Source organism: Trachypithecus francoisi, unplaced genomic scaffold, assembly GCF_009764315.1.
Source record: "Trachypithecus francoisi isolate TF-2019V2 unplaced genomic scaffold, Tfra_2.0 Lachesis_group16, whole genome shotgun sequence".
NCBI lineage: Eukaryota > Metazoa > Chordata > Mammalia > Primates > Cercopithecidae > Trachypithecus > Trachypithecus francoisi.
In genome coordinates, this window is record NW_022681461.1 from 44556723 (window position 1) to 44581888 (window position 25166).

Here is a 25166-nt window from a genome sequence, read left to right on the forward strand (position 1 = left end):
TTCACTAGCATCTGACTGTCAGGTTCATAGCTGAGGGTGAAGTATTCCAGAAAAATCATTTTGTCTGCCTGACCATATTTTAGCAGTAAAAATTCTAGAAAAGTTTGGGCAATCCAATAAGAGAACAGAGTAACATACTTCCTTACTGCATTCACCAATTAATGCAGTGCTACAGTGTTTGGTAAAAGTAAAAGTAAGACAATAAAAAAATTGCTGCCAGGTTTTAACCATTTAAATTCACAGTAACTGTAACAGTCTTACAGAGAAATAAAAACTGATAAATTTTCTATGTTAAATGCTATTAATATTTATAGCTTACTATGGAAACATGTTTAACCAGGACATACACTCAGTCAACCTGGTATTGTAGGACAGGATTAAGATTTATTATAAAGTTTCTGTGTTCCATCTCTCACTAAAAGCATAGAGATATACTGACAAACAGAATTGGCAATTGTTAGAATAATAAATAGATTATTCTTATTTCTTTAGAAATATAAACTGTATATCTAACATTATTCTTTTCAAGCAAAAAACATAAAAAATGTTACTAAGGAATAATATTTCTACTAGCATCTCAGGAAACAGGAACAAAAAAGCCAAATTACTTTTATATTAGCATTAAAAATAATTTTCGTCTCATATCAACTTTAATTCCACAATATTCTTGGCTATTCTTGACTCTTGGCTATTCTTTCCAAAAATCTAAAAAGCTAAATATGTATTTCAGCAATTTTTTCCATCCTTCAGTGAACAAAATAAATGACCTTCTAGATATTAAGAAAACAAAAGTTATTATTAAGCCTACAATATTTTTTCAAATAGCAGAAGTACTCAGACTACTTTAAAACTGATTATAGGAAAAGATTAAAATAAATTATGAAAAGATTTACCAATATTCAAAGCTACCTGCAGCCAAGTCTTCTGACTATTTCTATTTTTTGTTAGCCAAAAGGCTAGGCAAACAATTCTGTGGCACAGTTCTGACATCAAATCCCTAGCAACGCTATTAGATATCAGCCAATTGGAATAATAATAATGTATCTTCCTAGCAGAAGAGTTGGCTAGGCTGCTAAACATTATTTATTTTCCTCTTCTGAATTTTGGCAGCATTTCCTTTATTGAAATTCTCTCTCCTCTCTTCCCCTTCTGTCACCCACTGCTCTCATAGCCTTAAATGCAGTTAGTATGCTTTTCCCCTTCACATAAAAATAAGTATACAATAACTAGAAATTATCAGAACCACTTCATCTAAAAAGAAGCTAAAAGACATAATTTTAGAATTAAAGTGGCATGCCATCAAAGATTAGCTGTATAAACTCTGATACTAACAGTCACAAATTATTTTTTTTTAAAGCTTATATTTTCTCATGTAGAGAAACAGTAAACATTGCCCACATCTGATTTCCAGCAGGTACACATTTAAAAACTAGTTTTAACCCACTACGATGCCTTCATAAAATATAACAGACTGCCTCAATGAAAAATAAAAACAGCAAAATATTAATCTACCAATCAGGAGGTTCACTGAGCTTTCTCTGAAGAGCATATATTATGATGTTTAGTATTTTTAAATATATTTAATATTTTTAATCCTACAATAATATTGCTAAAAAATTTCTTGAGGGAAAAATGCAAAAAGCAGTATGGAATGGGAGCTTGAATAAGACATAGTAATAGCAAGAACATGACTTAGGGACATGGGCCCAAATCACACCTCTGCCAAGTGGCCATTTTGTGATTGGACAAGGTATTGAATTTCTCTGAATTTCAGTTACCATACCTGTAAGATGATAATCATACTATTCATCCCTTCAGAAATATGTCAAATGAGTAGACATTTTCCGCTAATCTAAGTAATATACTAATCCAGAATAATATAAAAAAGAAAACACGTTACCAATAAAATATTCATGGATAAATATACAATAAATTTAAGGTATACTCTTTAAATATAGTGGTACTTTCCTTCATAATTAATTTAAAACCATAATTTTCTACTATTGGTTTTGGTAAATAACCAGTATCCAATAAAATGAAATACATTATTAGAATTTGATAATACACCAAATGACTAGGCATCTGTTTATAAGCATTTAAAGTAACTATGTGAAACAGTCAAATATGGACCTTGGTAAAAAATGAAAGCTCATTTTCTTCAATACTCATCTATTTTATTCACTTAAATGCCAAATCATTACCCAATCTACAGGTTTTAGAACCCAGACAGTGATTTTCATGCCAGTAAATATTTAAAGTGAAACATTACTTTCGAGAGGGGTTTTAAGTAAAATTCAACGTTATACTGGAATGATAAATGCAAATGATGCAAACTAATTTAATGTCTAACACCTGAAAAACTTCTCCAAACATCTCAAAGTTTATAATATTTATTGATTTTGTGATTCTAACAAAAAAAAGTTTAATTTATCTCCATTTATTTAGAAAACAAAATTATTACTCAAGTTTCTTCAATTTTTCTAGATACACATTTTTTAAACTATTTGAGAATTTCGGGATTTTTTTAGTTACTATTTCTGAGGAAGACAGTAAATACTAATTCTTTTTAGGTTCATAGGTCTTTTTTTAGTGTAAGACTCAGAATATAAATCAGTATCTATAGCTTAAAAAATAAATCCTAAATTTGGGCATTGATTCATGATAAACTATAAATTCCTTATCTCCTGCACATCTTAGTCCTTACTTCCCTCAACAAAGGATAAATTCAAGTATTTCCTCAAAACTTCACATGGTAAAAACATATAAATCTTTGAATGTCCATAATAAAAGAATATTTTAAAAGATTAAGAAGAAATCTAAAAAGCATTAAGTTACTATAAAAAACAATGGGGCACTTGCAAGGAAATTAAAATAATCCAGCTCAGAAAGAGCTCTCCTGAAAACAGAAGGCGAAGAGAAGAGAGAAATGGAAGAAAATTAGGCTCCCAATCTGTTCATTTCCCAGAATTTGTGAACAACCTGCTTTCTCTCAACTGTCTTTACCATGAGCATGAGCATAACCCACAACGTACCAGTTTTCTACTGAATACAGGTTAAGTGTCATTACAGCAATGGTCAAAGTGCAACTCATTTTTTGTCGTTGTTGCTGTTAAATGAATAAACACTTTCGCCTTAAAAAAACAAGAAAAGAAAAACAAGAAAGTTAACACTTTCTTTTCCAACCCAGGCAATTCCATTCAGCTTTGGAATTTAAAGATGGGCTAGAAAAGATACTATGCTGCCACCTATCTACCTGAAATGGTAGAAAGAAAATGCAGACTACAGCTTTTGCTTCAGTCTGGATGACAGAAGAACACAGACAGGGTCAAGGTCCACAGCATGCTTTCACTGCATCATTACTCCCACAAAAAATATGTATAATAATCATTAACGTAATATCCAAAGATAGGTAGGGACTTTGGAGGATCTTATTCCATATCCTGAATAATAGAAAGAGTAATAAGATGAATGAATGAAATTCCTGATACTATCTTTATTCACACAGAGTTTTATACACATACACATAATCAAGAGCCTGATACAGATTTTTGTTTTAGAGAAAAATGAAAGAAACCTAGGAAAGGACTTGCAGAAAACACTGATGGGACAGTATTTTTTGAAGAATATTCCACCATAAAACATTATTTTTTTCAATGTCAGTGGTAATAATGGTGGCTTTTGTTATGAAATTATTTAAATTTTTTCTACCTTTATGAAAAACAAAGCAAATATAATTTACAAAAGAACTGTTGAAGTAAGAACATTATTTTATTACTTAGCTTTAAATAAGTTTGTTATACAGCTGGAATTTTACAATGGATTTGCCCTTAAAACCAATTATTCCAGTTAAAGTCTCAAGGCTTTTGTTGTTTTTTTGGCCCAGCAATGACTTCCTTCATCTCCCCATTTGGTTAATCTCTACCTCACCTATAAAGTCCACCATGAGTCTCATTCCCTACACTACAGCAGTTCTCAAACCTTATGGCCACAGAAGTTTTGCACTGCACAACTCCACAGGATGCTATTTACACAGACTATGATGTGAGTGTTACCTCCTGGAGTTATGCAATTAGGCAGCAATGATTACAATCACCTGGGAAGAAATTTTTTTAAACAAAATGTTATTGCCATTGACACCTATGAGGAAATAGTTTGTATGGGACCAACCCTCACACCAAAAACACTATTAAAAACCAGATAAAATCCAATTAATTAATAAATACACAGCTGTTTGAAGACATTGGCAAATAGCCAAAGTGTCCAGAACTTATAGGGCCAAAATCTCAGAGAAAGTAGACAGGCATTAAGGTGATCCATATATTCTGCACTGCTTTTTTTTTTTTTTTTTTGAGATGGAGTCTCGCTCTGTCACCCAGGCTGGAGTGCAGTGGCCAGATCTCAGCTCACTGCAAGCTCCGCCTCCCGGGTTTACGCCATTCTCTTGCCTCAGCCTCCCGAGTAGCTGGGACTACAGGCGCCTGCCACCACGCCTGGCTAGTTTTTTGTAGTTTTTTAGTAGAGACTGAGTTTCACCATGTTAGCCAGGATGGTCTCAATCTCCTGATCTCGTGATCCGCCCGTCTCGGCCTCGCAAAGTGCTGGGATTACAGGCTTGAGCCACCGCGCCCGGCCTCTGCACTACTTTTTATCTGAAAGTACTTGTCAATTCACACTCAATACTGAATGAAAAGCCAAGTAGAACTGGAGACTCAGAACATCCTGCAAAATCTCCAAGGCCAGGAAAACAGTAACTGTAGGGCACAATCCACAATAAACACCTCAGTTTTTCAGCTGAGACCCCGAAGGACTATACTATTGGAATAAAGGCAAATTGAAACTAGTCTTTCACAAAGACAAATCCAGCAATCAACATTCCTTACAAAGTACCAATAAACACAATAAACAGCATCTTCCCAAGAACTGCTATATTAAGACCACTGTTCTGTTATTTAGCATTAGAAATTCTTGTTATACAAACCCGATTGGATAAAAATGAGCCTTCTCTTATATCCTATCAAAAAAAAAAACAAAAGAGTAAAGCAAATCTGAGGAAGGAACACATCAACCACATTTTCTACAATTTGTCATGCAAAATGCTCAGTATTCTGACTTAGGCATGTCAGAAGACAGGACCAAATATCTGGAAATTGAGAGGAAAAAAGAGTCAACAGAAATGAACCCTCAAGGGGATCTCAAAATTAAAGTAATCAAACACAGACGTTAAAATAACTGTGATTAACATGTTCAAAAAAATAGATGACAAAATAGATGATTTCACCACAGAAATTATCAATGAAAGAAAGTAGCAAATGGAAATTCTAAAAGCGAAAAATATAATAACTGAATTAAGACTCTTTAGAAGGATTTAAGGGTAGATTAGACACGGCAGAAGAGCTGATTAGTAAACCAGAAGATAAATTAATAGGAAATATCCAGAATGAAGCACAGAGAGGGGAATAAAAAAGTGAAGAAATAAATTTAGAACATATGCAGCACAATGAGACCTCATGTACATGTAAGTAGAATCCCAGAACTGCAGGAGAAAAAATTGAGCTGAGGTAATATTTGAAGTGATAAAGGCCAAGAAATTTCCAAAACTTAAGAATGACATCAGGCCACAGATTCAAAGTTACATAAACTCTCCAACAGAAAAAATGCAAAGAAAACAATACCAAAGCACATCACAGAATCACAGAATAACTGCTAAAATACAAAGACCAAAAGAAATCATAAAAGCAGCCAAAGAAACACACATTTCATTGGAGTAACAGTAACACCAACAACTGACTATACAACAGAAATGATGGAAACCATAAGACAACGGAATAACATCTTTTAAAAACTAAACAAAAGTAACCACCAACCTGCAATTCTGTGCCAAACAATAAATCCTTCAAAAATGAAGGAGAAATAAAAACATCTTCAGAGAACCAACACTGAGAGAATTTGTTCCAACAGACTTGCAATAAAAGCAGAAAAAATAAGCCTAGAGGAGGCTCAGACATAAGGAGTACTAGAAAAAACACCAATACGTAGATAACTCAAAACAAATACTGACTATAGGTAACATATAACTTATATAAGAATATAACACATAATGTATATGCAACAATGATAAAGTCTTGTTACCATGTGATTTTTTTCTGTATCTACTTTCCACCCCAAAATACAAAAAATGATGATGACAGAGGGTGTTCCAAGGCCACTGCTTTCATTAGGTGCACAATGGTAAAGTACTAACTTATACTTCAAAAAAATCAGAATAATGTTTTCATTTTTGGGAAAACTATAAAAAGAATAAAAGAGAAAGCCACTAAAAATAGAAAATTGGAATTTTTTTTAATTAGAAATTCCAAAACAGGCAAGAAAAGGAGAAAAATGGGAACACAGAACAGATAAAGTCAAATAGTAAATAAATAGGAAGATGACAAAATACCAGCTATACTAAGTAAAAATTTACTAAATATTTCATATTAAAAGACAATTTTTTAATGATGAAATATCTGCTGTCTATAAGACACATGAGACATAGTAACCAAGAAAGGTTGAAAGTATTAAAGACAGAAAAAGATATACCATGAAAACACTAACTAAAAGACAACTGATATAGTTAAACTAGTAACAGAAAAAAAATTTGAAGGCAAGAATCATTATTAAGAATAAAGCAGCACGTTTTATAACGATACAAGAGTCAATCCACCAAAAAGATGTAATGAAATCTGTATGTATCTGTAACATAGCTTCAAATTCTCAACTTCTAAATCAATGAAATGACTCGAAGTCATTTCAATGTATATTGAGTAACTACTGAACATTCATTTGCTTCAGATCATTGGAATATTTAGAGCTACATAGATTATAAAATACTTTCTTCAAGTTTAGTTATAATTCTGGCCCTAGAATTTAGCTTTACTCTATCAAACTTAAGTAGGTTAGAACAGTGCTAATAAACATTCAATTTTATGTATTTAAATTCGTCTGTCTTTTCCTACTATGGGAAATATTGTGGTAAAGCTCTTCTCTCCATATACCTAACTTGATAATATATATGAATTACTTCGTTCATTAATATATCATAAACAAAACTAAAAATTACTTGATTTCTCAAAAGGAAGCAAAATGATCCTGGAAATTTCATAACATAATCTCTCTGAGTTTTCATTTCATTACTGCTAATATGGTGGTAATTATACAAGTACCCCACTTGATACAACAAGGAAACTGTAAGACTTAGGCTAAGAGAACGATTTCTGCTCAGTACTACTAGACATAAATAACTCTGTCAGATCCCTAGAATTATTTATAATGTAGTGCTTCATCCCTAAAGTAGCTTTCTAACAACCAACATAATGATTTGATTTTCATTTGGTAAAATGCTAACATATTATTATGATTTTTATTTAAAAAAACACCTGCTTGCATCTACAATTGATTGCTCTAAGGAAAATCTGGTTTGACTTTTCAAAACCCACTTTTCACACTCACTTTTTATATACTTTCTTCTTCCTGATTTAATCTTTTAACAAACATTTACTATGCTGCTGACCTTTTTCCAATATTTATTATGCATGTAAATATATACATATATGTAGCACATTCAGATATAACCTATAATCCATTTCTCCATTTTAAAAAATGGTGACTGCCTAATTGCCATTAATTTCTCCAGTTTCTACCTTTCATTTGGAGAAGAAAATTAGTTTGTAATTTCAAACACCTTACTCCTTCATCATTTGATTACTGGAATTTCCTTAGTTGGTCATCAATCTTCCAGTAATAAATGCTTACTGTAAAACAGTCTCTAAAATTTTCACGAAAACTAATAGGCCAAAGAAAACTGTTTCCTCCCTCTGAGAGTTTTCACTAAAATCAAATGTAACATAAATTGAATGTCTATCACATACCAGCTAAGTTTACATATATTATTTCATTTAATCTCATTATTATTCACATTATAATGAGTGTAGAAGAAAATTACCACTCAGAGAGGTTAAACAATGTGTCAAAACTCACTCATGTAATAAGAAAAAACAGGCTTTAATCCTAGGTATGTATAAAGACAAGATCTTTCCACTACCAGAGGCTGGCCAAGTTACTGTAAAGAGCCAGACAGTTAATATTTTAGGCTTTACAGACCATACAGTTTCTGCCACAACTATTCAATTCTGCTGTTACAAAACAAAAGCAGCCATAGACAATATATAAACAAAAGAAAGTAGCTGTTTTCCAGTAAAACTTTTTCTTAACAAAAACAGGCAGAGGACTGAACTTAAACCAAGGCCCAGAGTTTGCCAATACTGCACTATACTACAATGCATTCATTACCTCTTAGCTGTTCTTTGTTTTTCATTAACACCACTAAATTCTACTTCTCTGTTACTTAAAAAAATTACTACCTTAATCCTACTGAGGAATTTCATTTTAATGCTTTTCTTATTAGGCTCAACTATTTGAAACAGATTACTCTGGGGAATATGTACATTCTTTTACATGATCTAACTTTAATGCCAATTATATCAGAAATTTATCTACAAATAAGATGAAACATTTCTAAAACTATAGTACTAGCATGCATTATATTCTCAGTGGATAACTTTTTAAAGCATCCTGCAAATTCATGTTATCATTGCTGATCAAAGTCAGGGAGAAAAAAAGTTCTTTTTCTCAAGAACGTAACTGTTTGAGAACCTTTAAAAACTACATTCTGGGAGTTGAACAATGAGAACACTTGGACACAGGAAGGGGAACATCATACACCAGGCGGGGCCTGTTATGGGGTGCGTGGAGGCAGGAGGGATAGCACTACGAGATATACCTAATGTAAATGACGAGTTAATGGGTGCAGTACACCAACATGGCACATGTATACATACGTAACAAACCTGCACGTGTGCACATGTACCCTAGAACTTAAAGTATAATAATAAAAAATAAAATAAAATCTTGATGACATTATGCTAAAAAAAAATACATTCTACATTTTTATTCCTGAAAAGAAACAAGAATATTTCATCTTTTTCATTATCATAGATATTTTTAAACCAAGACACATATATTGAAAGATTCAATGTGTTGCTTTCTAAAGAAAGCCACTCAACACTAATAAATAACCATAAATGAATTTCATGAAAAGGAAATGTCAGACTAGGGCCCACTTTCTCAATCCCAATATAGTTCAAAATTCACCAATTTGGGAGTTTATTTTTGTTGTTTTGTTCCCAATCTTTTGTACTTAAAGGAACCACATGTTAATAATTGTATGCTACAACTGCTCTAATGTTAGTGGATATAAACATTTCTTACCAAATTACGCTTTTTTAGTGGAAGAAAATAGTAATAGTGGCAGAAAGAAAACATCAGTGCGTAGCAAGTAAGAAGTTCAGTGTAGAAACACAACTGCAGAAAGAGCCAATGATTATCTTCACCAACACAATTGTTAATCCTAAAGAAAAAAAATGAAAAAGAAACAATATTTTAAGTTCACCTCAGGATCAACAAGACTAAAATAAAAACAAATAATATCACATATGCTTGACTTCATGGAGATATGCTAAGGCCACTTGAAGATAAAAACAAACTATACAAGGAAAAGTATAAATATACCATCTTACATTTGTAAAGCACTTCACAAAGGAAGTCCACATATGTGATCCCCTTCAACTCATAACAACTCAGCGAGACAGGAAGAGCAGACGGTAGCTTCCTGTGTCACTGATATGGAACCAGGGAACAAAGGAGTTAAGCCAGAGGATGTACAGTTAGAAGACAGAGGGGCCAAGAGAGCAAGAACCCTGCTTCCCTGTATATTGCTCTTCCTTTACAGCATTCTAGCTGTGGAAAGCAATCTGAGTGCCCTAAAGTAAAACAGCTGAAACATACCACTCTGACATGACTGATAAGCATTCACAACTTTTTTTCATTTTAAAAATCTATCCCTGGTTGCTGAAAATAAAAATGTATTCAAAACTATTTACAAATACATAGAGCTATACTTCCACCAATACAACAGTGAACCCTAACTAGGAAAGAGGATTAATGTTACAATCAAAAACTTTCAAGTCTAATTTAAGCTGAATATTTTATTGTTCCAAATTTATTGTATCCAAATTGTCAAAGTATCCTAAAATTCCACCAAAAAACCCTAGTTCAAAACTACAAATGACTTTGCACAAATGTCTTCATTTCAAAATAGTATTATACTGTCAATGAAAAAGAAATGATGTAACAGGTTTCGGTCCTAACTTAAATCGCTCTTTTTAACTTGTCATTAAATCATTTTTTAAAGTCAAATATAGAACTGAACTGAAAAATCTTAGAGAGGTATTTCTTAGACTTAATTAAGAGTGCATGTTTTGTAAACAAGAAAATCTACTGTGCTTTGTTATTTGCAAGCAGGATTATAAAAGAAGTGTGCTTATACACACTCAAAAATGCTCTTCAACATTGTTATCAAGGATAACAAGGCTTATCCTTGTTCTATCCTTCCTGTCCCCAGGAAGTTTGAGAAACAATGTCTACGATCACAGCACTTTTAACCAGAACAGCTTTAAGAAGCACTAAGGTACTCAATCTATGAGTTCTTTTTGCAACATTTGAACTACTTAGAAAGAATGATCAAGCTGGGCGCGGTGACTCACGCCTGTAATTCCAGATTTTTGGGAGGCCGAGGGGGGCAGATCACCTGAGGTCGGGAGTTTGAGACCAGCCTGGCCAACATGGTGAAACCCCATCGTCGCTAAAAATACGAAAATCAGCCGAGCATAATGGCATGCGCCTGTAATCCCAGCTACTCAGGAAGCTGAGGCAGGAGAATCACTTGAGACCAGGAGGCGGAGGTTGCAGTGAGGTGGAGGTTGAGATCGTGCCACTACACTCCAGCCTGGGCAACAGAGTAAGGCTCCATCTCAAACAAAAACAAACAAACAAAAAGATCAAAGCCAGAAATATAGAAAACCTTGAGGCATTGTGAGAATTGACCTCCAAACCTAAAACTGTGCTAGGCAGCTAAGTAGTGCAATTTCTGAAAACATCAAAAATTTTCCTTGCTTCCAATTTACACTATACATTTCCCTTTTCTCTGAACATTTCAGCAGCGCTCTATCAGGAAATTTAATCATAAAAATTCCTGAATCTCTTTAGGTCCCTTGTCTACCCTCCTTTCTGATCCTCCAATCCTTTGTACTTCCCCCTCACTGCTAACAACTTCTGAAAAGTTGACTAAAACTATGGAAGCAAGAGGCCTAGAAAGAGAAATCACCCCAAGGTTAGAATTAAGGTTAAACAGCACCTTATTTGGTCACCAATAAGTGAGTCTTTCCTAGTTGATTTTTTTTTAATCTTAAACTACTGCATTCGTTTGGAAAAAAGGCATCAATATCCACTTGTATCATGAACATTTGTATTTTAGTTAATAAGAAACACTACAATAAGAGGTGCTTAAAAACTGAGTTTTCTGTATTATTAGCAATTATCTGAATACATATTTCACCTAGCTTTCTAAAAATCTATTACTATTGTGACAGCAAACAGATCACTGAGCTTCAGAAGATTACTTGGGAATTAATCTGTTTAAATTCAAGGCACAGTTTTGAATATCAACTATATGTCATATACTACTCTATCTTGTTGACAGATTTAGAAATTTTTAAAATTTTTATGTAGTAACAAAGTGCTTTTATCGAAAATGCTCTTATTTTTTCCTGTTTCAGGAAATTATCTTCTATTTAAATAATCAGTCTATGCAAAACAACAAATTTCCACTGAAAGTTTGCTGATTAACTGTGCTATCAAAATAAGTTCTCAAAAATAAGGAAAACTCTAAACTAACATTAGAAAAAGCTAAAATCTACTTGAATCAATTTTAAATAAGTACAATTACAAATTAAGAGGCTCACTATGTACATTTGCATATATGCATGACTGTGTATACAAACATAAATACTACATACATGTATACAGATACATTTGTCAAATTCTACACTATACCAGTTTAAATATTTATACAGAGAGCCAATGCTAAGAAAACAGAATTAAATACAATATCTTGTTCACAGATTTTTGTGACAGCTTTAAAATGAGATACAATACAGAATTCACACAGCATTTGTTTTCAGAGAGTCTATTTCTCAACTGAACATTTTCTTTAAATATTACAAGAGAGCCCCCTATTGACCAAAACTGTTGACAGTTCTGCAGAATCAGCTAATTATCACTGACATACTTCCAACACGTACATAATGGTAGTAGCTATATCCAACACATAATGCTTAAAAAGCTTTAAGGGGTAAGGAAGAGGTTATCAGGGTGTCTGAAATGTTATTAATTAAACAAATAAAAAGGGAATACAAATATTCGGATGTATATGGTTTACTACAATTAGAAATGGCTACCATTTAAGTACATCCTACATGTCAGATATTTTATTACATGTTTTATATACATTGCCTCATTTAATACAACCACCTTTATCCTTTTGTATATTAGGTTGCATATTAATCCTTAGTTTTTTTGCTCAAATCTCTCCTTGTTAGCAAATATAGGATTTCTGTGGAAAAATGACTTTGGGAGTTGATCAGTCATATAATCTAAATAACAATATCCTTATTAAGATATTGTAAAACTATATAACTTTAACATAACTTTTGTTTAAAGATGCTAAGTTGTAAGATTTACATTTAATTACCCACCCCCCTTTTCTTTGCTAGAAGTGAATCACTCTTACCATGGACAGTGATGATCCATTCTCCTCACACAGTGGCCACAGCGGCTACAGTGATGGGAACGCTTTGGTCTCATCAGATTACACTTGTTACATAATTCCCAGAACTCCCTTTCTAGAGAAGGAAATTAAAATCCATTTAATGAAGGCAAGTGGGTAATGCTGAAATTTAGCAACAGTTGTTTAGAAGATTTTATAGGAAGACTTCAACATATAACTCTAAGAGATTTTTCTTCTTCTAAGCCTTTGGTGTAAACGTGTTTGCCATGAATATTGTGGTTCTATTCTATATATGTCTTATTTTGTGTGTTTCTAATTTAAAAGACTATAAAAATAAGACACTATTGTTACAGTCAAAGTAAGAGACAGAAAACAACATATTTGGATTCTGGGTATACTGTGAGAATATAAGTAAAATCCAATGACAAAACCCTAAAGCCTAACCAAGTTATTATACTAAAACAATTTTATTTAAACAAATTGATTTCTAGAAATTTTATTTTTTGAAGGCTCTAAAGAAGAAATAATGCTGACCCTGGTTTCAGTTGATTAGTAAGTTGAAATCAATCCTATAAACTCATTTGAAAAACAGAGATGGCATTCCTCTCCACACACTTTCCCTAAATCATTTAATTTTTTAAAATATCAATAGATTCATTTAAGAATGTACGCGACAGGTTAGAGAAGGATGTCATATGGGTTTGGGAGGTGTCAGAATAGTTTCAGTAGTTAAAAATGTTATAAGATGACTATTATTTTTAATGAAAATAAAGCAGTTCTTCACAAAACACTGAACTACCATCAAGTAGCAATTTCCTCTAATCTGTAGTGAAATAGCACACGATTAAGTTCTGTGCAAAAAACATGAAGTTTGCATAAGAGAAAAGGCTTTTGTTTTCATTAAAAATTGTCCTAATCAGATCCATGAAAACTATGGAAGAGTCATCGTCCTAGAAAAGACAATTGCCTTTTTATACAAAAATGTATCTTTTAAATATGTTGGAATGGAATTTTACTTTTACAAAATTCTTTTAATTTTCATCATTCGTGTTTATACTATCCCATAACCTCATTAAAAGTATGGGCACAGTAAGATTAGCCTAATTCCTATATTCAGATTGAATATTACTATATGAACAGTGGGACCCTAGCACATAGTAGGTAGTCACTGAATGCTTGCTGACGTATGAAAAGTCTAAAATCAAAACATGAAAGATTCAAAATAAAAGTGAAAGATAATAGTAGACAGTATTCAATTTTCGAAAAAGATTCTCTATTTGAATTCCATTATTTTAGTTCAATGGTCAGGAGCAACATCAACATGCTGGACTTTTATATAGTAAAGCGTTGGGAAAACATTCCCACTACAGATATCTCTGAAGAAACAAAGTATGAATAAAACCTACATCAAATTAATTGTTCCAATGACATGAAAGTTGAGAAATTATCTCTTATATTTGAAATCTCATTTTAAAAGAAAATCCTTTTTCATTTCTTACAGTTATTTTAGTGAAAATAAATCATGCAAAAGCAGCAATATTAAAGCCTGACATACAGTTAAACTAGTATTATTTACCTCTAAGTGAACTAAAAACTCATTTAATATATAGCATATTACAATGTCACAAGCATATCATATCCCACTCCCCTGCTTAGCTCAATGCTCCCAAACTTCCCAGTGTTAAAACTTTGAATTCACACATTGCGAGGAATATAGACAGGAAGGAGGTTCTCTCCACAATCAGCCAATTTTCATTAAAAGGCAATATAAAAACTTTGTTTTTATCAACCCCTTAAAACATAAACACGGTGTATTCATTATTGGTAATTTCTGAGAAATCAGCATATAATTCTTCATTTTATATCTAAAATGTATTCTCAGAAAAGAGGAGAGCACTTGGCTATAGTTAGAGAAAGCCTATAATTCTTAATCTAGACCACAGATACAAACTACAGTCTGCAGGCAAATCCAGTCTACCACATGTTTCTGTATGACCTATGAGCTAAGAATAATTTTTACAATTTTAAACTATTGAAAATAACAATTTGTGACATGTAAAAATCATATAAAATTGTAATTTCTGTATCCATAAAGTTTGATGTACCCATCATTTACATATTGTCTATGGCTGCTTTTGTGTTTCAATGGCAGAGCTGAGGAGTTGTGATAGAGACTGTACGGCCCATAAAGCTGAAAATGTTTACTACAGGCCTTTATAGTAAAAAATAATTTATTTGCTAATCTATGGTCTGGACCATAAATTGATTTAAAGAAAGAATTTGATCATTCCTTTGATAACATGAAGATACCACGTAAGTATCTAAAATGAGAAATACCTGTAAAAACTCAGTTTCACATATCTATATGGGCACATACATCTCTATACACTTAGGGAAGAAATGAGAAATCACTATTGTACAAAATCTAGAAATTTAATTTATCATCTAGAAGGTGCTTCTGGCTTGTGTAGCAAGAAAAAAATCCATCCATCTTAACATACCCTACATATCTCTAAAGCCTTTCTTAGTCACTTCCCTTTCCTTTCTTTACTCATGTCCACATAGGATCTTGGTGACTGATACATTCTGATGTCTGATGATTTTTGTACTAGCCATGTAATAATATTTTTAAAAAGCCTATGAGAAAAAGAATTCAACTGAAAATTTATGATAGCTTTAGAAAAATTAAAAGCTAACAGATATATTTTTAAGGGAGAGAAAAATCAAAATATAAAACAAAACCAAAAAAAAAGGCAAACTCCATAAATGACTGAGGCTGTTTAATGTGAATAAATACATCATTTTGTTTAACCTGGAGATTTATTAATGCTGTAAATGCTTGAATGAATATAATGCAATGCTTGGTTTGTTTAACCCTCAGAAAGGAAGGAATCACCCTCTACTTGAGTCTTTTAAAAGACTCACCTTTTAAGGGACCCTCACTCAATTAATATATTTAAAATCACTAAGTAATGCTTTGAGGAGAAAAACATTACTTGAAATAAGCTAAATCAACACAAAGTTTGGGTCCTAACAGAGATTCCCTGACAAGAATCAGTTGTCAATGTAGGAAATAAATGTCAATAAGTCTCTCACAGATCACCTTTAAAAAGCAATATAAGAGGGAGGATAACACTAAAACTGTGAGTGAATACATGACCCTGATCACTGAATACAGGCATCCTTACAGCTTGGGGTAAATTTTCCAGAGACTGCATCAAAACATGACACATTTTTTTTTAACTTGAAAGAATTTCCTCTGTAATGCTATGTAAAAAAAAAAAAAAAAATGGCTCTAGTGATGACAAAACCACATGTCGAACATGCAAGTGAAAAACTTGACTAAAATGTTCTAAAGTTGATTGCGGTGATGGTTACGCAACTGTGGGTATACTAAAACCCATAGAATTGTACACTCTAACTGGATAAATTATACGGCATGTAAATTATATTCAGTAAAACATTTTTAAACATAGCTAAGAACTTGAACAAAATTTCATAAAATATGAAAGTGATAAAAACATTTTTAACTGAAGGTGTTCATTTTATATTTTATTTCAAATACACATGTGAACAACTCAAGTAATATAAACAAACATAACAATTTCATTTGACTGCTTCATCTACATGCTCAAAAGTTTATAAAGTCAAATTCTGGGAATCTTTTCATGAGAAAATGGAACATTTCCTTATATTCAAATTGCCTCATATTTAGTAAGTCACATATATACTAAAGTCATTGTGTTTCAAAAAAGCAGAAAGGCATGTAAAATATTTCAGAGTAATTCAATAAAAAAAATAGTTAAAATCACCAAAGTATTAGGGCTTTAAGTTCCCTTTTCTGAAGAATTCAGTTATATGAAATTGCTCAACCTTTAAACATTCCTGAATAAATGTTACTCTTCCATAGTTTCAACTCTCTAGGCATTCAATATTATTTTTCACTGTTAAAATTTTGTAATGTTTTTTACTAAATTAAAATAATATTTACAAAAGAATCAGGTAACCAGCACCAAAAAGTAAATGATGACTTAAGTTTTCCCCAGATTCATAACAAAGGTGAATAAAAAGCTAAAATTATCAATCTGTATATAGATCCATCGTAATAAGATGACAGAGACAAGGTTCTGGGTCTCTGGGCTGGATCTCACACCAACAACCAGCTGTTTAATCCAGGAAGGACAATCTATGCTCCTGACCACCCAGCCTACCTACCTCATACAATTACCATGAGGATCATACGATATGCGACACTTTTAGAAAAAGACTTTGGAGAAACATTAATATATGACAAGTAAGTGTATTTTTGTCAATGGAGTGAATGGGAAGTTTTTTGAATTCAGGGAAGAAAAATAGGCCACATGTCAACTGAGACAAGATGTAAAGGAGACATCCAAACAGTCAGCAAGATGCCAGGGTGTCCTACATCACTACAGTCTAGACATTAAAGATAACAGAGTTGTTACATGTAGACTCAATTAGTCAATTAGGCCTAAAGATATAAATTTTGGGGCATATACAACATTCTTAACATTTTAAATTAGTTTCCAGTGTCTTTTTTTAATCACAAAATTTCTCATAAAAATTGGGATTCCCTGTATTCTGAGAATTTTAAGATCCAACAGTCTAATTGCATGACAATATTACTGTAGCTGAGTAGAGACAACTACTTTCAGATAAGGTATGAAATTTTTAATATGAAATACTTGCTATATGGCCCCTCTCATTGATTTGCAGTGTCTGGAACATCTAGGCATTTGAGTCTTTCACCACTGCAAACTAAAGAGTTCATCAGAAACAGGTCTTCAAGTTAGAAAATACCTGTTTCTTTGATTTTCATGGGCCACTGGATTTTCAAGTTGAAGTAGATAACACATGTATACAATATTTTAGAGAGTTTTTAGCTAAGCCATGTGGGAAGAAAAGTGATTTTATACAGATTGCAGAGTGCCACCCTCCCTGCTCCTGTCCCACTGCAAAACACATATACATACACAAACTTCTAATGACAGTCCTACTGCCTCTAGACATTAATAAAAACTTAATATTTAATGTAGTATTCAAAAACTTCTACAGTTATATAAACATCAGTGTAATATTCCCATTGAATCTCTGAATTTTCAAGGCCAACTACGCCTCTAAATGATGGGTGTCGAAAAACAATAATCAGAATTTAAGGGAGACTTTCTAAGTAACTTGTCACTTAATCTAATTTCCTAAGAAATTACTGCATTGGTTCCCAAACTGTGCTACACACTGGAAGCACCTAGGATCTTTCAAAAATACTGATACCTGGTTCCTATGCCTCAGACATTCTGATTTAACGAAATGGGGTGTGACCTGGACATTGAGATTTTTTGAAGTTCCCCAGGTGGATTCTAATGTGCAGCAAGTTGGAAACTACTAAATTACTATAAAAGTATTTTGGTTCTGCAATGTACTACACAGGCATATAAATTTCTTACTAGAAGAAAGTTCAGAGAGTTCTCATAGCTTATATAGCAAACAATCAAAGAGTGAGCCTCAGGAATGAAAATAAATAAGGCTGTACAATATATACCCGGTATATAATACAACAAGCAATACATTTTTAATTCATTTTTGAGATTTGAATGGTTACTATGCAATAGAGTAATCAAAAATCACCTTCGACTGACACTAGAATAAATGCTTGCCATTTTTCACTGAATTGTTAGAACTTGGAAAAATAGACAATAGTATTCTTAATACTACAAGTATTTATTCTAAGCAATATTGTCTTTATAACGTAACGTAAGTGGCACCATCAAGAAAACTCCTTTATAAAATTAAAATATAACTTCTCAGATAATCATGTATCATTCAACAACTATGTACTGAGCATCTTAAATGACAGAGACTCTTCTGGATATGAGGGATACAGCAGTGAGTAAATGAAGAAAACAAAAACAAAAAATCTATACTCTCACAGAGCTTATGGAGATCTAGAATGGGAAAAGGAAGACAAACAAACAAGTAAACTGAAAAGGAAGTCAAGAGATGGAGTGTGGTGAAATTGCAGGGGTGCAGGGGGAGCAGGGTTGCAATTTTAAGTAGGGAAGTTTGGAAAAGACACATACAAGCAAAGACTTCAAAGCGGTGTTAGATGACATACATAACCAATACATATTAAAGGCAATAAAATATGTAAATAAAGACAGTAATTCTGGCATCAGCAAAACTGATGAATCCAGAGTACCATACCTCCATGTGGGATCTTGGGGTTCTCAGGGAGTCTTCCTGGATCAGTTATTGAGGCCCTCACTAAGGCAACCAGACAGAATATGGCAATGCCATAGAATACTTTAAAATAAATAAATTAAAGAAATTACTTATCCTTCAAAACATTTTATCAACAATCATAATTAAAGTTTAAAATGTGTATTTTAATAAACACCATCAGGAGAAAAATTTTCAAAAGATTAAAAAATAAATAATTTAACTCACCAAAGAATACTGTCAGGAGGACTATCTTAAATAGCACTAATTTTAATTATTATTTTACATTATAATAACTCAAACTTCTTATAAATCAGATCCCTTAACAGGGACTTCCTATTAATAATGGCATAAATGAATAGGCTCACTTTTAATTACTACATGTTCTATATTTGAAAGGATCAAAATACCAACAATTAAACTTTTTTATTAACTGGGTATCTTCAATATTACTCTGAATTAGTGAAGTTCAACTGTCCCTTTTGATGGATCTTAAAACAATTAATTTGAGAACTAAGACTTAGAAACGTTTTAATTTTAAAATTAATAACCAGAAAACAAAAATACTAAGGGAAAATAGATTTGGCCACCATAATTCTACATTTTTAAATTAGTAAGAATAGAGGAATTCTGTTGGGAGATTAAAAAAAACACTGTACATGTAAAAGGAACAGTCTGAGTGCTCGATCTAGGACTGACTGCATAGTACTGGTCAGTTTTATCATACATATAACATTTCCCATGGTTCGTGTGAGGTCAGAATGAGGTAATGGGCATGAAAACTGTAAATGCCATGTACATGTAAAATATATAATTTCAATTTATTTTAATCATAAGCAAGCCATCACTAATTGACTAATAACTATCCAGAAGTTCTAAGTGTTATCATAATCAACCTCACAACCAATAATTTTCTTATGAAATTCTTACTTCTCAGTAACATATACTATCTCTATTCTTAAAACGACTACATTTGTAATTAGGTACAAAACAGCAATATTGAAAATACAGATAGACATGCAAGTTATCACTACTGTGCCAGTTTTCTATTTTTAACAAAATGGTCTTTACGTACTTGGCAGTTAAAAATGGAGATATCACTTTTATTTAACTGCAAATCTATAAAGGCCATTATTTCTGTAAGTTCATAAATTAGTAAATAACTGAATATTGACAGCACTGCTAAAATACTAAATATATTAAAAGGAAAGTTATCATAGTGACACTACACTCCAAAAACGTTTACAGTGAGAAAAATAATTATACAAGAAAATAAAGATCAAGAAACTTACTTATTATTAATATGCCTGGAATATGTCCTTCTTCATAGTGAGGAAAGAGGACAATTTTGGGAATTAAAACAAAATTGTATAACCAAACAAAGACAATCAAACCCATGCAGCACCAACCATGTGGGTCAACAACAAAGTGAATCCGGAGACCCATTTTGCAGTCTTATAACTGCCTGCTAACCCACAAGGAGGGATGATCCTAAGGAGAAGGAACAAAGAAAACAATTACTTACATAGAAAAATTTGACTAAAAACTGTATTTCTGGCAAAACTTCTATAAAATGACATTGAGTTTTCTTTGCATATTTGATATTTTCTTTCTATAGTTGATTATTGATACTTCTTTGTATATATATTTTTACAATAAATACTTGGGAAAACAAACAGAAGTTTCAGGACATTCAAATTTTACCATAAGCTTCAAATAATTTCAATGTTTCATTATGATTTGCTATCACAGGTATAAACTGGAATCATCTACTGAATTTAAAACACAAGTTTGTCCTTAACCCAGTCCTTGCCACAATGAGTTGAACTTCCTGTGTAAACCCAAAAGAAATGAATACACATGTCCACCAAAAGATTACATACAAAAATTTTTAGTAGCTTTAATCAGAAGACTGATGGTCACACAAGTCAAAATGGTGGTTATCTTGTGGTGACAGGGGTGTATGTTAACTGAAAAGGAACATGAGAGAACCTTTGAGGGGTTTGAAAATGTTCCATATCTTGACCTGGGTGGTACTTTATGGTTATATACATATGTAAACATTCACTGAGCTGTATACTTCAGAACTGTGCACTTTAGTTTAAACTATAATAAAACATTTTTTAAGGATTTTGAAAAATGACAAAAAGTGAAAACTACAAATTGTCAAAAATACTAAAATTCATAGAATGAAGCCCAGCAAATCTCATCATGATCAATTCAAGAAGACTCCTGTTTAAATGAGGCTTTTCTTAGTTGAGTGTTAACAATATGCTAACAGATCTCTCAATGAGACACTTAAGGAATTAAGATACTTCTATATATATATATATTATATATATATATATATATATATGGTACCAAAAAAGTGACTTAAAATACAACCATACTTTGGTAGATATAACTTCCAAGGCTGAAATAATAAATTGTTGCATAAAGCCTAGAGGGCACCTTTTACATAAAATGTAATGGTATAATAATAAACTAGGACAATGGTTCTCTAGCCTGCAAGAAAACCAAAAACACCTGGGGAGCTTTTTAAAAATACATATCCCCAGACTCCATTCTACATCTACTGAATCATAATTCTTCATAAAGCTCAAAAAGCAATAAAATGTTGTAAAATGCTCTGCAAGAGTCTGATAACAGCTGACTGCTGTCTACGAACCACTGACCCATGAGCTTCACAAACACTTCAATGTTACCACAATGACTTGAACTTACTTAGTTCAACAAATATTCACTGAGCCTCCACTACACACCCATTACTTGCTAAACACTGCAGACACAATGATGAAGAAGACATGGTCTTTGCTTAAAACAGTCTAATGGGAAAAAGAATCAGAAAAAAGGCTTAATATGGTAAGTTCCAGATTTGCGGACAAAATGTTAATGGGGCACAGAAGATGGGACTAGATAAACTAAGACTTCCTATAAGAGATGAAACCTGAATTCAGTCTTAGAAGGTTAGTAAAAGTTATCCAAGCAATGAAAAGTGACAACAATACTGCAAACAGAAGGAATAGCAAGAGCAAGAGTAGAAACTGTGGGAGGTATTACAACCTGCCATCACAAATCATAAAGCTTTCTGTGGAGAGTGAGTGCTAAGAAATACAGGCCTATATCATGAAGGACATAAAATGCCATGTTAGAATGCTAAGACTGAATTCTTTGGCAATAGAAAGCTATTGAAGCAGAGGATTAACATGATGAAATGTGTACTGTGAATAAATTACTGAAGCTCTGGTGTGAATGATAAAATTAAAGACAGAGATCCATTAGGCTAAGAGAAGGCAAAAGCCAAAATTAGGTTTGCAGAAAGGAGCAATTGTTAGAATCAAACCAGTCTGACTTTCTGGTTGATCAGATATTAGGGGTTACAGGGGAAAGTGTCAAGGATGGACTCCCAGATTTTCAGCCTATATCCCAGTCTACTTCATTCTAAGAACAACTCATAATCAATTGAAAAGCCTCAGGGTACCATCCCTTAGAGGCCTTGCCAATGTTCTTCAAGCTATAAAGCTACTGAAACAAAGAAAAAGACACTAAGGAATACTTAATTTTAAAGGAATACCCCTGTTTTCTCATCCCCAGATCCTGCAAATATTGGGCCAGCAGGAAAAAAAAAAAAAAAAAAAGAACCCAAATGCAATACCACTCAATGGTTTAAATCAGATATATTCTAACTTGTGTATGAATTCTAAAATAGAAATAGTGCCTAGGCCACTAAACTAATAAGTTTCATTTATTTATCTTTTAATTTAAAAATCAAAAGACAGATTGGTATCATTAAAATGAAAAAAGTCAGGATAAAGCATGCTATTTAATTTGCTAAGAATCATTTTAATAAAGGAATCTCAAATACAAATCGTAAGCTATCTACACAGTCAAAAAGAGAAACATTCAAGACAATGTTAATTTTTTAGTCTTGCCAACTATCAAGTGCTAAAAGAAATGACAAGTGCTCTTTCAACATGTTCAGTATTATTAATTTTATGTACCTTTCTTTAATGTTTCAGTTCTATTCAAGACTAAAAACAGAACATGAATTTCATTAAGTATATATGAGAGTAACTTCATTACTTATTTCTACATTTATTAACTTTAGAAACAGAAAAGTACATGACCCAGCAAAACAAGTGGTAAAATTATCAAATATTCATTTTTGAACTCCATTTTTATTTTCCTCTACTAGAGAACAACAAATTTTTCTTTATCACTAGAAGAGATCTCTCACAACAAAAAAAAATTACAAAGTGAAAAGTATAGTTTAAAATATATCCATTTTTCCTGGACGTAAACACACATAGATGACAATCTCTAAAAGAGCAAGCATCCCTAAGGAAAAGTGAGCACAGGATAGAAAAATACAACAACAAATAAGATGTTTAATATATTTTTAAAAATACCTGACTGGTAAAACTTAGCTCCACATAATCCTCTCAATTGGGTTGCAGAACACAAAACAGTGATCTTCCAAGTGCTCCAAATCAGATGACAAACCACAAATGCGTAACTGGAAGAGATGCAAGATCATCCCTCCACTCAATTAATATCTACCAGGCGTGGCTTATGGCTGAAGAGAAACTATTACACATCCTGAGCAATGACCAAACTGAACACAATGCTGTTACTCGGTCTTAAGGACAGCATTCATAAAATACTTTCATTAGCGGGAGATTCCAACATACTAATTTGTATATTAAAAGGTGAGCTCATAACTCAAAACTCTAAGTAACTAGTGGATATACTGGTACTTCTACTTTTTTTAAGATTGCTATCTGGTAACTATAGTCGACTACAGGGACTAAATGATGTAAATTACTACAGCACAAACTTTAAAAACAATTATAATTTCACTCTTAATAAACCAGACTGAGTAAATATTTATAATGTTCAACTTATTCCAGTGGAATACTACCATTTTTTGCCTTTTCAGGCAACTTTATTTCACCACATATTCTCCTCAAGAAGAATACTCAAGTCACCATGAAAATGACAGAAAACTGTAACATCAAGATGCAGATTTTAGAAAATCATAAAGATTAGCCAAAATAATTACCAACAAATATATCCAAACACATATGTCTATGCTTACAGTTTTATATGACTCTTCACCTCAGCCTAAGTGGTCTTGTTACCACTGTTCGACGATATTCCATCACTCATTCCTCCTGTCTGAAACGTCCCTACCATTCTGCTTACTCCATCTACATTCAACTCAGACTTCAAGGCCAATTTGAATCTCATTCTCCATTTGAAATTTTTCCTGGCACTTCAGTTCACAATGATTTATCTTTTTCTTCTAAATTTCATTAAAAGGAAAAGTATTAGAATAGCAAGTGGTTTGATATTCTTGGAAGAAGGAAGGCCTTCACAATGAAGACCCATCAGCCATGTCTGACCAGATAAAAATTAACACATCTGAAGCCCAAAACACATGAAAAGCAAAGTTAAAAGACAAAGCATTCCTGGAAAAAATACAACACAAGACTGAGAAGAGGCATACAATGTAAATATATAAAGAAGCAATTCACAAAGGGAAAGAAATCCAATGGCTAATCATTACCGATTAGGAAAATGTGAAATAAATAACAAGGTACAGTTTTCATGTATTGTACGGAAAAACTTTTAGAAAGATGATATCCAATGTTAAGAGGGCACAGAAAAAAAGGACACTCTCATACATTACTGGTGGGCATGTAAACTGATACAATCATCTTGGGAGGGCAATTTGGCAGTATGTATCAAAAAGTAAAACCCTTTTACCCAGCAGTTTTATTTTTACTGTTACCTACAAAAGTACTCCTGAGACTGTATATACACATACGAGGATGTACAAGGATAGAGTACTTTCCGTAATCATCAAAGCATGGCACAATCTAAATGTCTATGTAGAGAAAAGGGAATGATGAAATAAATTCTAATACACCCATAGTGTAAACTATTTCCAAGCTATTGCAATTTTTTTTAAAGGCAGAAAAGAGGGCAGATTTAGATCTGCATATAACTACCCACAACATACTGCTGAGTGAACAAAGCAAGTGACATAGGCAAAATCCATTAGGAGTGGAGAGGGAACAGACCTTAACTGGCTTTCTGGAAAGAGACAGGGATAGAGACAGACCAGAAACAGGCATGAGGGAACTCTCTGTGGTGCTAATAAGTATGTTTCTATTGATAATGGAGTCTGAGTTACAAAGATGTATGA

At 32.6% G+C, this 25166-nt stretch overlaps 1 protein-coding gene across 5 annotated transcripts in view; it reads right to left on the bottom strand.

Moving 5' to 3' along the window:
- Positions 1–25166, bottom strand: part of ZDHHC21 (zinc finger DHHC-type palmitoyltransferase 21) — a 74539-nt gene that overhangs the window by 38653 nt on the left and 10720 nt on the right. For 3 of the 5 annotated variants that reach the window (XR_004443484.1, XM_033237382.1, XM_033237380.1), the window contains exons 4-7: positions 20248–20446; positions 18941–19039; positions 12722–12833; positions 9304–9442 (exon numbers count right to left, since the gene is read on the bottom strand). Coding sequence is in view for 4 of the 5 variants with exons in the window: in XM_033237382.1 (XP_033093273.1) it covers positions 9304–9442; positions 12722–12833; positions 18941–19039; positions 20248–20401 (504 nt within the window). In the remaining variant the exon portion in view is untranslated. Of the gene's footprint in view, positions 1–9303; positions 9443–12721; positions 12834–18940; positions 19040–20247; positions 20447–21679; positions 21785–23364; positions 23472–25166 lie in introns of those variants that run through there. The other 2 variants (XM_033237381.1, XM_033237383.1) reach the window with 2 other exon arrangements.